Source organism: Amyelois transitella, chromosome 4 (assembly GCF_032362555.1).
Source record: "Amyelois transitella isolate CPQ chromosome 4, ilAmyTran1.1, whole genome shotgun sequence".
Taxonomy (NCBI): domain Eukaryota; kingdom Metazoa; phylum Arthropoda; class Insecta; order Lepidoptera; family Pyralidae; genus Amyelois; species Amyelois transitella.
This window is the reverse complement of record NC_083507.1, coordinates 10,865,306-10,884,758: the sequence shown is the minus strand read 5'-3', so window position 1 is coordinate 10,884,758 and position 19,453 is coordinate 10,865,306. Positions and strand designations below refer to the sequence as shown.

Here is a 19,453-nt window from a genome sequence, read left to right as displayed (position 1 = left end):
AATCAACTCGCCACGCGAGTTCAGTGGCATTGTGTTAGGATAAAAACAATGTTTTGTTATTTTCGTGGCCGTGACAGTGTACTCTACGTGCTTAACGCGATTAAAAAGTGTTTAACTAGTATACTGTGTAATTAATCATACAAAAATGGCAAGAAACACTAAAGATCAAAGAAAAGGTAAGTTTGTTTCGTAATATGTGCAGTGGCTCTCAATCGTATAAATAATGGTTATTGTTGTAGTTGTATTTTGAATATCTACTGAATATTGTTTTTATAAATAGGAGGAGATTTTCAATTCGACCGAGATTTGCAATTTTACCCGGAAACATTTTAATATGGGCTTTTTAAGAATATAGTTTAAAACAGTACAGTTTTAAAATGTTTATTGTGAAGTTTCGAATAACGTTTAAATATGTAATGATTATTCAATTTGTTATTATCAATAATGTTTTTAGTAAAATTTCATTTTGATTACAATATAAATTTATTAAGAAGTGAAATGCAATGCGTTGAAATGCAATGATAATTTACAAGTGCAATGCTGGAAGATTGACCAATGAGAGCTTCGCAAAAAAACAATATTATCAGTGCTTTTATTGCTTACTAACCAGCGTGTTCATGTAAAACTATTTCCTGTAAATCCTGTATTTCATGTAAACTAGTTCCTCCTATTTTTCAACAATGCAAACAGAATAGAATTTCTTTAAAACTGTGTACAATTTGGTCTTAAGTTTAAGGGTTTTAAAGTTTTTTATTTTAATTATTACTCTTAAAATAATTGACCGAGAGTTGAGTTTGTGTTTTCTGCATCATTTATACAACAATATATATATTGCCTATATAATATGTATTACCAAATTCTAGCTTCTACGAGGTGCAGAACAAATATGCCCTTGTTTTAGGAGTGAATGTGAGTTTTGGTAAAATTAAAACAAAAGTAACTACCATTTAGATATTTCATTGACTAAGGTTTGAGAATCTATGTCTGTGAACTCGCCTAGTGAGTTCAAGGCATTGCTGAATAGTTTATTTTCTTTCGATTAGAAACTGGGTCTGCACACCCGCCCCATCACGTTATTCTTTAGATTAGGGTATATTTAGTCTCCACTATTATTTTAAGCAGAAAATACACATGCATTTTGGAAAAAAATAGCAAATACATTGGACTCGCCGGGCGAGTCTACGGCGCTGGAATAAAAATTACGTGGACTCTCCGGGCGAGTCGGTGGCACTGAACGTGTTAATGATTATGTAAGTACTTTCAAAAGGACTTAGCACGAACCTTTTTCATTCTTTATTTCACTAGATTTAGATAAGTGAAATGATATATCACTAGATTGAAATAGAATTTTGTCATATCACTTATAATTTTTTTAGTAAGAAGATGTATTAAATAGGAATATTCACAATCTTCCGTGATTTCGTGGTATACCTAGGGATTTCGTGAAATCTCTGATATCCTCATTTCTCTGCGACATATAAAGAAAAATAAATACAAATACATATTCAAACAAATTTAATTCATTCATGTTACTTATATATACAATTAAATAACCATGTATTCAAATGTTCGATTATAACTAATGTGTATATTCCTGTATCATGAAATTCAAGGTCCACAAATTTGAATTTTCCATTGAAATACGTCCATTATTATGTTCGAATTTTTTAAAGCCGAATATAATTTTTATCACTATCCCGTTCATAAGGATAAGAGTAAGTATAGTTGGCCGACAGTTACATTTTTCGATGTAAGCATGATCTATGTACTCCCAATGTATATATACTTTTAGCGGACCTAACATAATAATATATCACGTAGTTACATGCATACAAATAATCACGTCTGTATCCCTTGCGGGGTCGACAAAGCCAACAGTCTTGAAAAGACTGAAAGGCCACTTTCAGCTGTATGGTTTACTGATGGAAGTTAAAATTCAAATAGTGACAGGTTGCTAGCCGATCGCCTACAAGAAGAATCCCAAGTTTATTAGCCATTCGCTTAGTCGCCTTTTACGACATCCAATTAGTTATTCTAAAAAAATAGCTCTTCACAACACTATATTACTATACTGAACTTTATAGTGCACTTATTAAGTAGAAATGTCGAAGATACAGATAATTAATATACGCAATTTTTAACGTGGGAATATATCAAAAAAAGTTAAGGATTAAAGAAATCTATTCGGGACTTTGCTCCGTGTTCGTGCAACGTGGAATAAGAACGAGTGTTGTTTGGAATCGGAGGGTCGCATTTTGGGTCATTCCATCGCCTTGGCTTCCGCTATCACCGCTCTAGCCTGTTCCAGTGCTTTTCTGTAAAAAAAAAAACATTTTTTTTTTATTATGTTGATCAAATCAAAGGTCCTGGCTAAAGGAGAGTTAATACTATCGTACAACGACAAGTTTGCATCTCTTCATGATGCAATGAAGCAAGAATACATGATGATAAAAATTATATTTCATTAACTTAGCACCGTGTTACCTCGATATACCAGACCTTCATACTCACTTTTGGATCTGATTGTAGCTTGAACAAATTCAGTTTAGCAAGCGCGGCGAGTCTACGTCCGTTCCTAATAATAACCTCTTATACTTACAAATGCCGTGTGGTTCCCGGCACCAATATAAAAAGAATAGGACCACTTCATCTCTTTCCCATGGGTGTCGTGAAAAGCGACTAAGGGATAGGCTTTTAAACTTGAGATTCTTATTTCAGGCGATGAGCTAGCAACCTGTTTGAATCTCAATTCTATCATTAAGCTTAACAGCTTTCAGTTTTTCAAGATTACTGGCTCTGTCTTCCTCGCAAGAGATAAAGACGTGACCATATGTATGTATGTACTTACAAATGCATCGGATTATCAGACTGCAACCTCGACAGAGCCAGTTTGGCCAACGCGGCCAATCTCTGCAACGCTTTGGCTCTGAGTTCCCCGCTGCGGGGCAGTGTGGCCGACAAGGCCGCCGCCGCCGCCGCGCACTGCGGGCCGGGCGCCGCGCCCGCCGCGCAGCTCAGCGTCTCTGATGGAGTAGAGAACATTATATTAAAAAAAAAAAGATAGAAATATTCTCATCAAAAAAACATCAATTTTAAATTAATGAACAAGTGTTGCTAATTGTGCGTTAAACTGGAGAACGACCCTAAAATAGCCTCAGATTATATAAAAAAAATTAAAAACGTAGAAATAGTGAATGTATTGTTTGGGTGTATAGTGGTATGCGAACGAGGCGAATGTAAATACTTATTATTTGTTAATTATGTATTCATGTAAGTGATATTTTTGTTTTATTGCGTGTGACGCAAAAAAAACTCAGGTTCTTATCCCACCTCGGCCGTGTACCAATGACTATTTCGAAGTTATATACATTAGTTTGAATACTAACCGATATGGTATGGGAAAAAATGTGATATAACCTGCACATTCAAGCTACTGGCTGGTGTAACCATGATCGATCCAATACGGGTCAGGTTCCCCTGCAAAGGTTGCGGAGGTCAGGCGGGAGTCGCTGCGTGTAAAAACCTGACTCACCCAATCCATGATCCATTGTTGAAGGCATACCCCGGGCTCCTTTCCAGAGTATTGAGGATACAGCCTGGACTAAAGCCAGAACGTATAAAGATAAGTGACTTTTTAGTCTTATTTTTCTGAGAATAAATTAATCTTTGAATACATTCAAATAGTGACAGGTTGCTAACCCATCGCCTAAAAAACAATCCCAAGTTTGTAAGCCTATCCTTTAGTCGCCTTTTACGACATCCATGGGAAAGAGATGCAAGTGTTCCTATTCTTTTCTGTATTGGTGTCGATAACCACACGGCAATTAATCTATGAAACCTAATATAATATATGTATCTGTTTGAGGCAATATAACGTTACCGATGAGGCCGAGCACGAGCGGGTCGGCGCGCAGCAGGCGCGGCGGCGCGGCCAGCGCCAGCGCGGCCCGCAGCAGCCGCGCGCCGCTGCCCAGGCAGCGCCGCCAGAACGGGCCGCCCGGGCCCTCCATTATCCTGACACGTTACACATTTATTTTTATTTTATTTTTTTTTTCAAAAAAAGGACAAATATTACAAAAGAACAATGTTTAAATTTTTCGTAGCGTGCGGCGTAGAAAGATAAGATAAAAATATTTCTGACACTGCAATACATCCACACGTATCTATAAAATTGCATACTTAAATGGTAATTTTCAGCATAAGTAGTATTACAGGATTTCGAATAAAGAAAAAAAAAAACATTGTTTAACATCAATGACTTCCTCACTACGCAAGCCTGTGTCGAGGAAATCAAAATTAACAATAATTAAGAGAGACAAACATGTGTTACTCCTTTTGTTGACGTCACAACGTCTTATAACTCGATTGAGCCGGCTGCACGCACAAGAAATCATGACTCATGCGACGTTACCTGGCTCTGAGGCGTTCCATGTAAGGCTTGAAGTGCAAGCGAGAGCGCGGAACGAGCGACAAAGAGGCACAATCGGCCTTAGATATACATACAAATCTATTTAACAAGTGAAATTAAAATTTTCTTTTCAAAAATGCTACCATTCCATCAGTATTTTCTTAAGACGTTGTCACGTTCAACTATCGTAAGTAAACAGACTTTAATTTTTTGTTGGTCATGAGGAGTTTTAACGTCTGAGCTGCCGAAACCGCGATCCTACTTACACCCACATCTGCCGCGCGAAATCAATTTTTCAAGCAAGAAAGGAGTATTTCCAAATTTATAATGCATTTAATACTCAAAATAAAAAAAAACCGTGGCCGGTAGGGCGAACACTGTTTAGAGCTTAAGCAGCTGAGAAGTTAAAAGTCACATTTGAAAAAGAAAACAGCAACAATTTTCCTTACTAGATGGCGTTGTAAGTGCCAATTACATGACAAATTGTTTTTACGACAACGAGTCATATAATTACGCAACTTTTTACAATACACAATCCGTGATAATAACGTACATAATAGTATTGTGTTTTGTTAAGATTATTTGGCAAATAATAAAAATTATACGAACATGCACACAAAAAATAATCTGAAAGTTAGAAAGTGACATTTGACATCCTTGACATTGGCACTTGTCTTTTTACCAACGCCACTCATTAAGTTTTTTATTTTCCCACTGAAAAGTTGCATAAGAGCGTTGGTGGTTGAATTGGTGAGGATGCGTGTTATGGTGCATATAAAGACGCAGGTTTAAATCCTACCGCGTCGCAGCGCAAAAGTATGCTTTAACGATGAGAAAAACATCGTGAGGGAACCAGCACATTCAACTGAATATGTAACTGTGATGCAATATGAGGTAGGTTCTCCTGCAGAGGTTTCGGCGATCAGATGGGATGTTCAAAAGGCGGTACTCTGGGTTCTAGGGGTCGAGGATATCACCGGGACTAACGTCGGGAAGACGAGAAGTAGGAAGCAGGTAATACTGACTGCGGCGGCAGCGCGGGCAGGAACACGTCCTGCGCGCGCGCAGCGGCCAGGCGCGCGTGCGCGGCGGCGGCCAGCGCGCTGAGAGCGGCGCGCGCGCCCGGGCCGGCCGCCAGCCGCAGCAGCAGCTGCCGCAGCCGCACGCACGCGCGCACGCACAGCGGATCCCACGCGTGCTCCACCAGCTCTGGGGGGCAACCATTATTTACATACACACATATGGTCACGTCACGTCACGTCTATACCCCTTGTGGTAGACACATCCAGCAGTCTTGAAAACACTGACAGGTTGCTAGCCCATCGCCTAAAAGAAGAATCCCAAGTTTGTTAGCCTATCCCATAGTCGCCTTTTACGACATCCATGGAAAAGAGATGGAGTGATCCTATTCTTTTTTGTATTGGTGCCAGGAACCACACGGCACCTACTCACATACATACATATAGTCACATCTATATCCAGCAGTCTTGAATACACCAAAAGACCAAAAAATTGAGATTAATAATGAAATGATGCTAGACAATCTTTATAAGTATTTATTATTAAATATAGCAACGCTGACGTATCTCATAACACAAATTTTGAACAGTGCTCAGTGGCAGTCATTAACCAGAAAAAGTTTGTTTCTCATCATGACCGTAACTGGGATTCAAACCAGATACCAATATATTTTTAAACCTGTTGACTAGGTATTGCACCATCATGCTTTTTTTAGAAAATTTTCATTGTCACTTTTGAATTAAGATAATATTGCAAAAATATTGTTTATCATAAGCTACCATTTCCATCATTTAATAAATGTTTTAACCCTTTTTACATTCAACTATATTTTTCTCCCCAACAAAAGCTACAAAACAAAAAACCATACGATTAAATTCACCTGTCAACTTAGGTATAACCACTCTGCTTACGAGAGCGGGAACCAGCATCAGATCAGGATCTTCCCTCACGGACTTCTCGGTCACAGAAACAGGTTCTTCCACCTCGTCCTCTTGTTCCGATTCGCTTGACAACGTTTCCGGTTTAACGCCATACATCATTACGCATCTGAAATGAGCACTTATATATATATGTATATATATAAATTTACAACAGCGGTACAAATGTTAAGGAGAAACCAGCGTATTCAAGTTTGTACGTACATACATTCATAAAATCACGCCTCTTTCCCGGAGGGGTAGGCAGAGACTACCTCTTTCCATTTGCCACGATCTCTGCACACTTCCTTCGCTACAACCACATTCTTAACTCTCTTCATGCAAGCTCTAAGTTACTGTTTGTGTTACAATAGAATCATTAATTGTATTTTTTTATTTATTTAAAACTTTATTGCAAAAAAAAAATGTAAAAAAGCGGACTTAATGCCGTTTGGCATTCTCTACCAGTCAACCAGCTGACCAAACAGAAAAACCTTAAAGTTGGTGCATGCATACTGAAAAATACATACATTACAAAAAAAATGCATAAATACATACAAGATACATAATATTCATTATAAATACATACATAGAATATTAAATTAGGATGACCCATTATTGATCTGCCGAAAAAAGAACCCATTGTATCCAAATTCGCTGTAAATTCGACTCTATTACCACAACATAGAGTATGGAGTGGCACGATATACGGTCGATTTAGTTATGTTCAGTTTTTACTCTTTGTATAAGAAGTGGTTGTGTTATTTTTAATAATAATCATTATAATAAGCGAATCAAAAGAGCTATAGAACCACTCGTTACTGAATAAATTTTAACAGTTTGTGTGAAAAGTAGAATAATACATACATACATATAGTCAAATCTATGTCCCTTGCTGGGCAGACAGAACCAACAGTGTCGAAAAAACTGAAAGGGCATGCTCTGCTGTATGGCTTCACAATGGAATTAAGATTCAAATAGTGAGAGGTTGCTAGCCTATCGCCTACAAGAGGAATCCCAAGTTTATAAGCCTATCCTTGAGTCGCCTTTCACGACATCCATGGGAAAAATATGGATTGGTGCTATTCGAAAGTGGCGGAACAAATTTTAGAGGTAGAATTATATCTCACTAGAATATTGAAATGTGTTAAAAGTTTATGGTAAAAATAAAGAAAATGTACAATGCTCACTTGTACCAGTCCATTCTTTCATAGTCCTCATTGTCTTCGTCTGCAAGCGGATTCCATAATATTAGCTGAAAAAAAAAAACATTACAATTTTTTTAAACTCTCATGTAGCAAAACTGTGCAGTCAAAAAGTTATTCTTTATTGTTGGTACATAAGATTTAATTTCCGTTTTAAATTTAATGAATGCTCATTACAAGTTGTTTCCCTCCGATGTTTGACGTCCGATGAAAATGCTGCAGTGTAGTTTGTTCCGCCGCTTCTTCTACACATGCGCTTTGGAAGAAGTAGTAGTTTAGATTTAAGTGATGTGACGTCAATAAATGATACCTTGTATCCAATTTTGAAAATAAATCTCTTCTATTCTATATGTGCCGTGTGGTTCCCGGTGCCGTGTGGTTCCCGGCACCAATACAAAAAAGAATAGGACCACTCCATCTCTTTCCCATGGATGTCGTAAAAGGCGACTAAGGGATAGGCTTACAAACTTGGGATTCTTATTTAGGCGATGGGCTAGCAACCTGTCACTATTCGAATCTCAATTCTATCATTAAGCCAAATAGCTGAACGTGGCCATTCAGTCCTTTCAAGACTGTTGGCTCTGTCTACCCCGCAAGGGATATATACGTGAACATATGTATATATTCTACATGTAGCTACCTGGTGCCTGACGTAGGGCGCCAGCAGCTTCGGCAGGCAGTGGGCGACGTACGCGTCGCTGTAGAGCCCCGGGTCCCGCCGCCAGCGCGCCAGCCGCCCGCACACGCCGCGCACGCCGCGCCACGCGGGCAGCGCGTCCGCGAACACCGACGATGACAGTTGGCGGATCGTGTCTGGAGAAGAATACAATTAACGTTAGTTATCTCGATGATATCTTCACAAACAGTTAATTTAAAATTATACTTTTGTATGAGGAGTTAATTTTTTTACGGATTTCACACCACACTCCTTGGGGAAAGTTGTTCGATTTCATGAGCAGACTCTATCATATTAAGATGATACCTCCTTTTCGTTACACCCTGTATATAGTGTGTCTGGTAAATAGCGTTATATAATGAAAGGGGGCACTCATTATCTGATTTAGGTTCCAAATAATTTAAAAAAAAAATAGGGGATTAAAGTTTACCTATGTATCCAATAAAAACAAGAAGTGAGAATCCCCGCGGGCGGCGCGAATTCAAACGACGAGTCTCGAGTGCCGCGAGCCATCTCGCATGGTGGCAAAACATACTGAGACTTTGCACACTTTATTTTAAATACTTCTATCGTTTTTATATTTTATAACGCGATTTACCAGACACCCTGTATATATTTAACAGCCTGACCTCTCTCCTGGCTGTAGATCAGCATCTCGTCGGGCGGCAGCTCGTCGTCGCTGGAGTCCCCGTCGCGGTGCGGCAGCGCCGCGCCCGCGCTGGCGGCGGCGGCGTCTCGCTTCAGCCTGCGCGCGCGCCGTCTTCCCTCTCTCTCTGCCGCACGACGAATCTTCTCTTCTGAGTCTACGGGCTTGGCGGCGCCGGGACGAGCTGAAATAACACAGAAATAATAAATAATGAGAGCATTTATGGATAAGGAATTTTTTTTTTTTTAATATGTATATATGTATTTTACATATAGATTATTTAAACTACATAGGGTGTATAGATTACCGAGGCGATGTTGGTCAAGAAAAAAGAAAAACTAGATTAAATCTGACTAAAAATCTGATCAAGAGTGTGATGAATGTGAAAAAAGCGACAGAAATATGCAGAGATGGTGAAAATGTATAGTCTTTGTTTACTTCAAAAAATATGTATGTATTAAAAAGCGTAGTACCAAAAATCTCACATTGGCCCCACGTTGGGCGCCACTGTGAATTAGGAATCCCAAGTTTACAAGTCTATCCCACCAGTCGCCTAAAACGCCATCCCTGGGAAATATATGGAGTGGTTCTATTCTTAAGTGCCGGAACCAAAGAAGTTTGTCTAATTTGAATGGATTTTTTTTTTATAACTTACCAGCGAGCGCGAGCACATCTTGCGCCTGATCCCTGACATCGGCCCTCCGCCGCTCTATCAGAAAGTCGCAAAAATCGTAGTACCAAAAATGGCACAGTGGCCCCACGTTGGGCGCCACTGTGACGTAAGGAATCCCAAGTTTATAAGTCTATCCCACAATCGCCTAAAACGAAATCCATGGGAAATATATGGATTGGATCTATTCTTAAGTGCAAGCACCACACAAGTTTGTCTAAATTTTATGTATTTGTTTAACATACAAGCGAGCGCGAACACATCTTGCGCCTGATCCCTGATATCGGCCCTCCGCCGCTCTATCAGAAAGTCTCAATAATCGTGGTACCAAAAATAACACAGTGGCCCAACGTTGGGCGCCACTGTGACGTTAGGAATCCCAAGTTTATAAGCCTATGATATGAAAGATATGGAGTAGTTCAATTCTCAAGTGCCGGAACCACGCAAGTTTGTCTAATTTGAATGAATTTTTTTCTATAATTACCAGCGAGCGCGAGCATATTTTGCGACTGATCCCTGACGTTGGCCCTCCCCCGCTCTATCAGAAAGTCGCAAAAATCGTAGTACCAAAAATGGCGCAGTGGCCCCACGTTGGGCGCCACTGTGACGTTAGGAATCCCAAGTTTATAAGTCTATCCCACAGTCGCCTAAAACGAAATCCATGGGAAATATATGGATTGGATCTATTCTTAAGTGCAAGCACCATACAAGTTTGTCTAAATTATATGGATTTGTTTAACATACAAGCGAGCGCGAGCACATCTTGCGCCTGATCCCTGACGTCGGCCCTCCGCCGCTCTATCAGAAAGTCTCAAAAATCGTAGTACCAAAAATGACACAGTGGCCCCACGTTGGGCGCCAGTGTGACGTTAGGAATCCCAAGTTTATAAGCCTATGATATGAAAGATATGGAGTAGTTCTATTCTTAAGTGCCGGAACCACGCAAGTTTGTCTACTTTGTATGGATTTTTTTTAATAACTTACCAGCGAGCGCGAGCACATCTTGCGCCTGATCCCTGACGTCGGCCCACCGCCACTCTATCAGAAAGTCTCAAAAATCGTAGTAAGACCAAAAATGACACAGTGGCCCCACGTTGGGCGCCACTGTAACGTTAGGAATCCCAGGTTTATAAGCTATATGATATGAAATATATGGAGTAGTTCAATTCTCAAGTGCCGGAACCACGCAAGTTTGTCTACTTTGTATGGTTTTTTTTTTATAACTTACCAGCGAGCGCGAGCACATCTTGCGCCTGATCCCTGACGTCGGCCCTCCGCCACTCTATCAGAAAGTCTCAAAAATCGAAGTAAGACCAAAAATGACACAGTAACCCCACGTTGGGCGCCACTGTGACTTTAGGAAGTCCAGGATCACAAGTCTATACGACAGTCGCCTAAAACGACATCTATGGGAAAGATATGGAGTGGTTCTGTTCTTTACTGCCGGAACCACACAAGTTTGTCTAAGTTGTATGGATTTTTTTTAATAACTTACCAGCGATCGCGAGCCATTTTTGCACCTGGTCCCTGACGTTGGCCCTCCGCCACTCTATCAGAAAGTCTCAAAAATCGTAGTAAAACCAAAAATGACACAGTGTCCCCACGTTGGGCGCCACTGTGACGTTATGAATCCCAAGTCATAAGCCTATGCTATGAAAGATATGGAGTAGTTCTATTCTCAAGTGCCGGAACCACGCAAGTTTGTCTAATTTGAATGATTTTTTTTCTATAATTACCAGCGAGCGCGAGCACATCTTGCGCCTGATCCCTGATATCGGCCCTCCGCCGCTCTATCAGAAAGTCGCAAAAATCGTAGTACCAAAAATGGCGCAGTGGCCCCATGTTGGGCGCCATTGTGACGTTAGGAATCCCAAGTTTATAAGCCTAAGATATGAAAGATATGGAGTAGTTCTATTCTTAACTGCCGGAACCACACAAGTTTGTCAACTTTGTATGGATTTTTTTTTTAACTTACCAGCGAGCGCGAACACATCTTGCGCCTGATCCCTGACGTCGGCCCTCCGCCGCTCTATCAGAAAGTCTCAAAAATCGTAGTATCAAAAATGACACAGTGGCCCCACGTTGGGCGCCACTGTGACGTTAGGAATCCCAAGTTTATAAGCCTATGATATGAAACATACATATAGAGTAGTTCAATTCTCAAGTGCCGGAACCACGCAAGTTTGTCTACTTTGTATTTTTTGGATTTTTTTTTTTTACAACTTACCAGCGAGCGCGAGCACATCTTGCGCCTGATCCCTGACGTCGGCCCTTCGCCGCTCTATCAGAAAGTCTCAAAAATCGTAGTATCAAAAATGACACAGTGGCCCCACGTTGGGCGCCACTGTGACGTTAGGAATCCCAAGTTTATAAGCCTATGATATGAAACATACATATGGAGTAGTTCAATTCTCAAGTGCCGGAACCACGCAAGTTTGTCTACTTTGTATTTTTTGGATTTTTTTTTTACAACTTACCAGCGAGCGCGTGCACATCTTGCGCCTGATCCCTGACGTCGGCCCTCCGCCGCTCTATCAGAAAGTCTCAAAAATTGTAGTAAGACCAAAAATGACACAGTGGCCCCACGTTGGGCGCCACTGTGACGTTAGGAATCCCAAGTTTATAAGCCTATGATATGAAAGATATGGAGTAGTTCTGTTCTTAAGTGCCGGAACAATGCAAGTTTGTCTAATTTGTATGGATTTTTTTTATAACATACCAGCGAGCGCGAGCACATCTTGCGCCTGATCCCTGACATCGGCCTTCCGCCGCTCTATCAGAAAGTCTCAAAAATCGTAGTAAGACCAAAAATTACACAGTGGCCCCACGTTGGGCGCCACTGTGACGTTAGGAATCCCAAGTTTATAAGCCTATGATATGAAACATATGGAGTAGTTCAATTCTCAAATGCCGGAATTTGAATGAATTTCTTTTTATAATTACCAGCGAGCGCGAGCACATCTTCCGCCTGATCCCTGACATCGGCCTTCCGCCGCTCTATCAGAAAGTCGCAAAAATCGTAGTACCAAAAATGGCGCAGTGGCCCTACGTTGGGCGCCACTGTGACGTTAGGAATCCCAAGTTTATAAGCCTAAGATATGAAACATGGAGTAGTTCAATTCTCAAGTGCCGGAACCACACAAGTTTGTCTACTTTGTATGGATTTGTTTTTATAACTTACCAGCGAGCGCGAGCACATCTTGCGCCTGATCCCTGACGTCGGCCCTCCGCCGCTCCATCAGAAAGTCGCAGCGGCGCCTGTGCATCGCCAGTGCTCGGGCTTCAAGCGCCTCCAGCTGCGGCATCTGAAAATATAAATCGCTTTCATTATTTACTAAGTTCTTTGAAAACACTAATCAGAAGAACATGTGGCGCCATCTCTACGCCACTCGTCAACAACATCAAATCACACAACAACTGTCAATCATCTCGAAGAAATCGACGCGCTCAGCCAATAGCAGCGAAGAACCCAAATCGCGATTCCAGAGATTTCATGGATTGGAGCTATATATACAACCTCCGACACAACATCGTCTGTCGCGCGGTTCCCCAGGCATAACACCTAGCCCGGCGGAAGATCTTCCCTTTGGTGGCGGTCGAGCCGAATCATCGCTCCCGCTACAAACGTATTCTGACACATCTAACAATAAAATACTCGTATAACCACGTCTATATGCCTTGCGGGGTACGCAGAGTGTCTTGAAAAGATAATAGACTTTAGATTCAAATAGTGACGACAGGTTGCTAGCCCATCGCCTAAAAGAAGAATCCCAAGTTTATAAGCCTATCCCTTAGTCGCCTTTGAGGACATCGATGGGAATGAGATGGAGTGATCCTATTTTTTTTTTATTGGTGTCGTGACCAACACGACTAGTTTATATATGTTTATCATTAATTATTAAGATATTAACAGACTATTACAACGCATCTCCAATGTTGTTAATATGCGCTGCCATTTTGATTATGGATTTGGAACAATCTAGAACATTACCTTCTCGTCCAGACACTCGATCAGATCGGTGATGTACCCCCTGGCGGCCTGCGCCCGTTTGTACGCGGCGTCTAACGCAGAAGTGCGCGCGGCGCACGTCTCTCGTGCTCGAGCGGCGTTCAGAATGCGCAAACGCATCTCTTCCAAGCGGGCGGCGGTTTTCTCACGCTCTTGTTGTTGTTCTTGAAGTCTGTAAAGATTACAAGGTCAGTCGGTATGAAAGTAGGTTTGTTTGTACTGTCGTTTCTCGTTATTCATTTTCGACAAACTGGTTGATTCTGGGTTATCTTATGTGTGTCTAAGTTCCTCCAGTATTTGATATTGGACCATCAAGTGGATTTCGGTTTCCTGTTCATCTCGGGTGTTCGGGGAAGTTAAGTAAATAATAAATAGACCAAACTAATCTTATGATTCTTCTTTTATGCGATCGGTTAGAAACCTCTCACTATTTGAATCTCAATTCTATCATTAAGGCTAACAACTGAACGTGGCCTATCAAACTTACAAGACTAAAGCCCGCAAGCGATATAGATGTTATTATATGAATGTATGAATAAATGTGTATATGTATACGGGACAAATAACACAGATAGTTATTTTGAGGCTTGTGTTACGAGACAATAAGTCAACTATATAACTTCGTGAATGCAAGATTTACGAATCGGTGCTTTTTCACCGTCATTGTCCATATACCTACCATGAGGAAAATATAAAAAGTGGGATGTAGCCGACGCAGGCTTTCCACTAAATATTGTCGACAAGACACTACATAAATAAAATAACATAAAACAAATAAATAATAAAAACCTTTCTCTCAAAGCTAGCACAAGTTCGCTGGCGGTGGTGGGGTTCTGGCTGGCGGGCCCCGCGAGCGGCCGCAGGTGCGCCGGCGCGGGCTGCAGCCGCGGCGGGGGCGGCGCCACCGCGAACGGGTTCAGTTCCGCGGCGCCCTCGCCTGGGTTACACAAAAAAAATCAATTAGCATCTAAGAGTTGGAATAGTGGTACCGGGAATTAAATTTTTAATTTACATCGTCCTAAGGATAATAATGCAATTTTGTAATCTGTCTGTATGTGTACCTTAATAAATAAATAAAAATTCCCTGTTGCATACTTTGCCACTTAGTTTCGGGGTCGGTTTTTATTTATTTAAAACTTTACGGCACAAAAAAATTTACAAAAGGCGGAACTTAATGCCGTTTGGTATTCTCTACCAATCTACCAGCTGACCAACCAGAAAAACTAAGTTTTTCGACAATTTTGTCCAACCTTGTCAAGTCTGCATCGTCTGTAAATTATACAAGTATTTAAAAACACAAAAGAGTTGTAAGTTCTAAACCTATTTTTACTTTGATTCTGGTCTAGCCTTTATGTCAGAATTTAATTGCTCTGTGTAAAAATTAGCTTAAAATACAACTGGGAACAATTTAAATATTGATTATATAACCTGCCCCTGTAGCAATGGCTGTTTCGTTTTTTATTATTACATGAAACAGAACAGCAATAGTTTTTCGCGCGATGTAAACGGCATCGCGCGTGTCTTGGTACGGGGGCAATATTATAGATACAAAGAAATGACCATCATTTTGATTATACTTATATTTCGATCTATGCGCCGCTACATTCATCAGTTATTAGGCAGTCACGTCACAACTGTTAACCTGTTTGCTTTCTCTATTTATTTCTTTTTTTTTTACGGGAAATAAAGATAATTTGTATTGTATTGCATTGCAAGTATAGACAATCTTAGGTTACCATAAACGTTAATCGATAAAAAGTTGCCAAACCTGTAATATCAGCTATAGCAGGCCTAGCTTTCTGCATCTGTTGTTCCACCCATTCTTCAGCCTCGCTGTCCAGCTCCTCCTCTGAAGCTGCAGCTGTTCCACCTGGAAATAACATACATATATCATGTCTATCCCTGGGATAGAGATACTATGTTTGGTGTCATTGTGTTATGTACAATAATGTATTTACTACAAAATAACAATTAAATGAGCCAGTCATTTAAGAAGATTTGAAGGTCACTTACATCTGAATGGGTTAAAGATGAAAATGAAGAAAAATCTTAATCTTTTTAAGACTCTCCCTTGATTGACTTTAACAATTTGCTTGTAAAAAAAACTTCATGTAAAAAAAGCGAAACAGGGATGATAAAAGCAGAATTTATCAGAATCATTTTATAATGCCAGGTTATCCTGGCACGCTTCAACTCCCCGTGCTTTTCCACACACTTTTTCCACATTCATTTATTCTTAATTAGATACTTTTATGAAAAAAAAAACGGGATTTAAGAAGTTCCAGAACAGGATGTCTTAAGACAAAAACAAAACACAATACAAAGCAACTACACGTATTCAATGTTCCCTCACGTTTGGGCTTGTCGCTGGGCAGGTCCAGGCCCCTGACGACCAGCCGGCCCTCCTCCTCGTCGTCGCCGGAGCCGTCCTCGCGCACCAGCCGCGAGCCGCCGCCCGCCGCCTCCGCCTGTATCGGCACGAAGTCCCCCAGCTCGCGGGCCTGGAAGGACCGACCATTTGATGGGTTAAAGCTGTTAGGGATTGTGCAGAATCACATTTTGATCCATGGACAAATCAAATACCTACCTTTAGAGAAAAGTTTCATATAATCTGTATCACCTATTAGATGCTGCAAAATCCTAGATAGCTTTAAATATAGCAAGTTTGAAGATATGTAAATAAATTAAAAAAAGGATTGTCTAGTTTAAAATAGCCAATAAGTATAGATAAATAAAATGAAAAATAATGTGGAAAAAATCATTTGGTTGACAAATATACAAAACTATCACAACACATTTGATTAGAAAATGTTATCTATTTTTATCATAACTAAATTACACAAAGAAAACTTTAAATTTATTAACATGTGATTCTGCACACAAACATAAATTGCATATACATTATCATTCCAAAAAATATTAACCAAGCCGCATTTAAAATTTGACGTTTACATAACTAGCACACCATTGCTCCTGATCTCGTTCACCACCGCTCCAAATCTGCAACATACTCACCTTCTTGCTAAACATCAAACCACAACAAAAAACCGAGTCAATTCTGTCAAAACCTCCAACGGTGCCGGCGAGCCTTAGTCCCTCACCTCTCATACCTGCTGTCGCGTCTTGCGAGCCGCGTGGATCAGCGCCGCGTCCGGAATGTGCCCGGGCGCCACTGCGAGCGCCGCGCGCACAGACTCCGCGCGGTACTGGTGGAATCCCCTACTGTCTTCCTCCTCCTCCTCGTTCCCACTGTCTCCGGAGATATCCCCCGTCCCGTCAGCTGCTAACGCCTCCCGACCGGAGAGTATCAGCCCCTCTAATGTCACTTTCTTTTTGGGCTTCGGTTTATCATTTTCGGTGTTGTTGGGTTTTTCCTGTTGAAGGAAAGTGACAGTATAGAAATGATCTTAGCCATTCCTATCGGACATCTATCTAGTCTAGTCTATCAGTAATCAGTATTTATATAAGAGTTATTATTATACTCGAGAATAAGAACAAATATTTTTGTGTATAATTTGAAAATACTAAAAGGTAACAAAGTTAAATTAAATTTATTTCCACAAGTTGATTTTTAAATATAACTTATGATTCTTCATAGTGATGAAGAATTAGTGAATTTCAATATGTAATACAACAATAATGGAAGAATGATAGGTACATAATGATAAAAAAAGACTGGTTAGAAAATGAGATGATATACATATACATTGTATATATGTACAGAATGTGGACTGAACATAATACATTGGTGACAATCAAAAAATGTCTGTAGGCAAAGAATTAAGTAACATCAATTTGCCACATCATGAACACAAACTTTACAAATCCTGGTTTCCAATTTATTCTTATATATTTTGCATATTTTGACAAAAGTGTATCATAGCTAAATTAACCATTTCTAATAATAATGTTTTCGCAGCTCGGTTTTACGATTTTATTTTACAAAAAATTCCCAGAAGAATTTAAAGGTGGCACAATGTACAAGATGCTGATACTGGTGTGCATTACCTCTTCCCCGTTATTGTCATATTTATTACTATCACCGTCTGGGGGCCGCCGCCTCTCCTTCTCCCGTCGCTTGGCCAGCCGCTTGCTCTGCGAAGACTTCTTCACTTTGAACTCCTCGCCGTCTTCCTCTGAAAAAGATCATTTAATATTTCAAAACTTTGCCTGCGTGATTACAGCTCAATCTACATGCACGAATCTAGCCTCACCTACAAAACAAGGTAGGTTTTTTGCGAATCCCATGGGAGCTATAGTTTTTACTGAGATGAAAGTATGTATGTGTTCAGTAAGTAAGGCGTGATAAAACAAGCAAATAAACTTACTTTTACATTTATAATATCAGTTAGGATTTATTATAATTGCATAGATCTTCACTACTATGGGTATTTTTAATAAGACTAGGTTAATCCTAAAGGAAAATTTAAAATAATAATTCTGATAAGCATTAATAAGATAACACTACATATTTGTATATCCCTTGTGCGTAGAACAATGTTTTTAAAAGACAAAGTCCACATTCATTCCTTCTTTACCTCTGATTATCTTAAGTAATAGAAAACAAGAATAATTAAAACATAATCATGGCTTGTCAACATTAGCGAATATACACACTTACATATAATCACGTCTATATCCCTTGCGGAGTAGACAGAGCCAACAGTCTTGAAAAGACGTATCAGTCAGCCTATCAGCTATTTGGCTTTAAGATAGAATTGAGATTCAAATAGTGACAGGTTGCTAACCCATCGCCTAAAAGAAGAATCCCAAATTTATAAGCCTATCCCTTAGTCGCCTTTTACGACATCCGTGGGAGAGATGGAGTAGTCCTATTCTTTTTTCATTGATACCGGAATTTACTGAATATGGTTGAGGTCAAACTGATACTTGGAAGGATAAAGCTATACAAACCATGCAATGCATAAAAACTAAATTAACCATCCAAAACCCTGAAATACAATACAAACCAAATCAAACATACTTAACCTCCAAATATCATCTTTATCTGACATTTAAAATTGGTAAGAATTTGACTAACCTTCATCAGCGAAACTCAAAAGAGCAGTATTTTTAGGAGGCTTGATTGGCTTGTTCTCTTTCTTGTGACTGATCACTGGAGGCGGTGGCGGTTCTGGATCCCTGTCGTCATCATCATCATCGGCAGTAAACATACGCCTCTGATGGACCTTTTTCGGCTTACGGAATAAAGACATTGCTTGTTCTTGATTATTTAATTTGCTAGTTGATTTAATTATGTATGCAACCACACAAACATGTTATTTTAATTTTAATACATAATAAATCCCAATAAGACCACAGACTTAGAGGTACCACGGAAAACCAAACGACATCGTTTTTGATTCGGTAAAGTGAGTGACTTCACGAATGAATGAAGAATGAATGAATAAACACAGAAAATAAATAATGGTACCTATAGTGTTGTCCTCATTTTTCATTGAACGCTGCCAAGCTCTTAGAGTTTAGACTACAAACAACTACAGATTTAAATATTTTTTGAAGCAAACAAAAAAGCAAACGAACGTATCTTGATCAAATTAAGGGCGTCCTGGTAAAGGGTCAGGTCAAAAGTATCCGAAACCGCCGAGCTTGCATGAAGAGAGTTATGAATGTGGATGAAGCGAAGAAAGTGGCAAGACGAAAGAGGTAGTCTCTGCCTACCCCTCCGGGATCCGGCGGGAAAGAGGCGTGATTTTATGTATGTAACAAATAATTTATCTTAAATTTGCGAAAGAAACCCGCCAGATGCCAGCTTTGCAAACCATAGAAATAAAAATATGCAGAAATGTTATTGGTATGGTTAGCGAATCAAAGTTATGATTCGCGAGTCTTATTTGGGCATATTAATTTCCTTCTAAATATCGTGATGAGTATCATCCAA

General features: G+C 40.0%; 1 protein-coding gene across 1 annotated transcript; it reads right to left on the bottom strand.

Moving 5' to 3' along the window:
• Positions 1–1,500: 1,500 nt before the first annotated feature.
• Positions 1,501–18,936, bottom strand: LOC106138626 (PAX3- and PAX7-binding protein 1). Its single transcript, XM_060954344.1, has 16 exons — positions 18,593–18,936; positions 17,560–17,687; positions 16,662–16,925; positions 15,905–16,052; positions 15,320–15,421; positions 14,341–14,488; positions 13,534–13,723; positions 12,724–12,847; positions 8,856–9,056; positions 8,191–8,363; positions 7,536–7,600; positions 6,309–6,475; positions 5,434–5,617; positions 3,881–4,014; positions 2,849–3,023; positions 1,501–2,315 (listed from the first exon to the last, which is right to left on the bottom strand). Exons 1-16 carry the CDS (start codon positions 18,765–18,767, stop codon positions 2,261–2,263), a joined length of 2,433 nt encoding a protein of 810 aa, XP_060810327.1. The 5' UTR covers positions 18,768–18,936; the 3' UTR covers positions 1,501–2,260.
• Positions 18,937–19,453: the final 517 nt, after the last annotated feature.

Bases quoted from the DNA above. Each gene is read 5' to 3' on its own strand.
- LOC106138626 (XM_060954344.1), bottom strand. From the start codon at position 18,767: ATGTCTTTATTCCGTAAGCCGAAAAAGGTCCATCAGAGGCGTATGTTT. The intron at 17,688-18,592 runs GTTAGTCAAATT...GATCTTTTTCAG, and splicing joins TTTGAGTTTCGCTGATGAAG to AGGAAGACGGCGAGGAGTTC. The intron at 8,364-8,855 runs GTCAGGCTGTTA...ATTCTTCTCCAG, and splicing joins GATCTACAGCCAGGAGAGAG to ACACGATCCGCCAACTGTCA.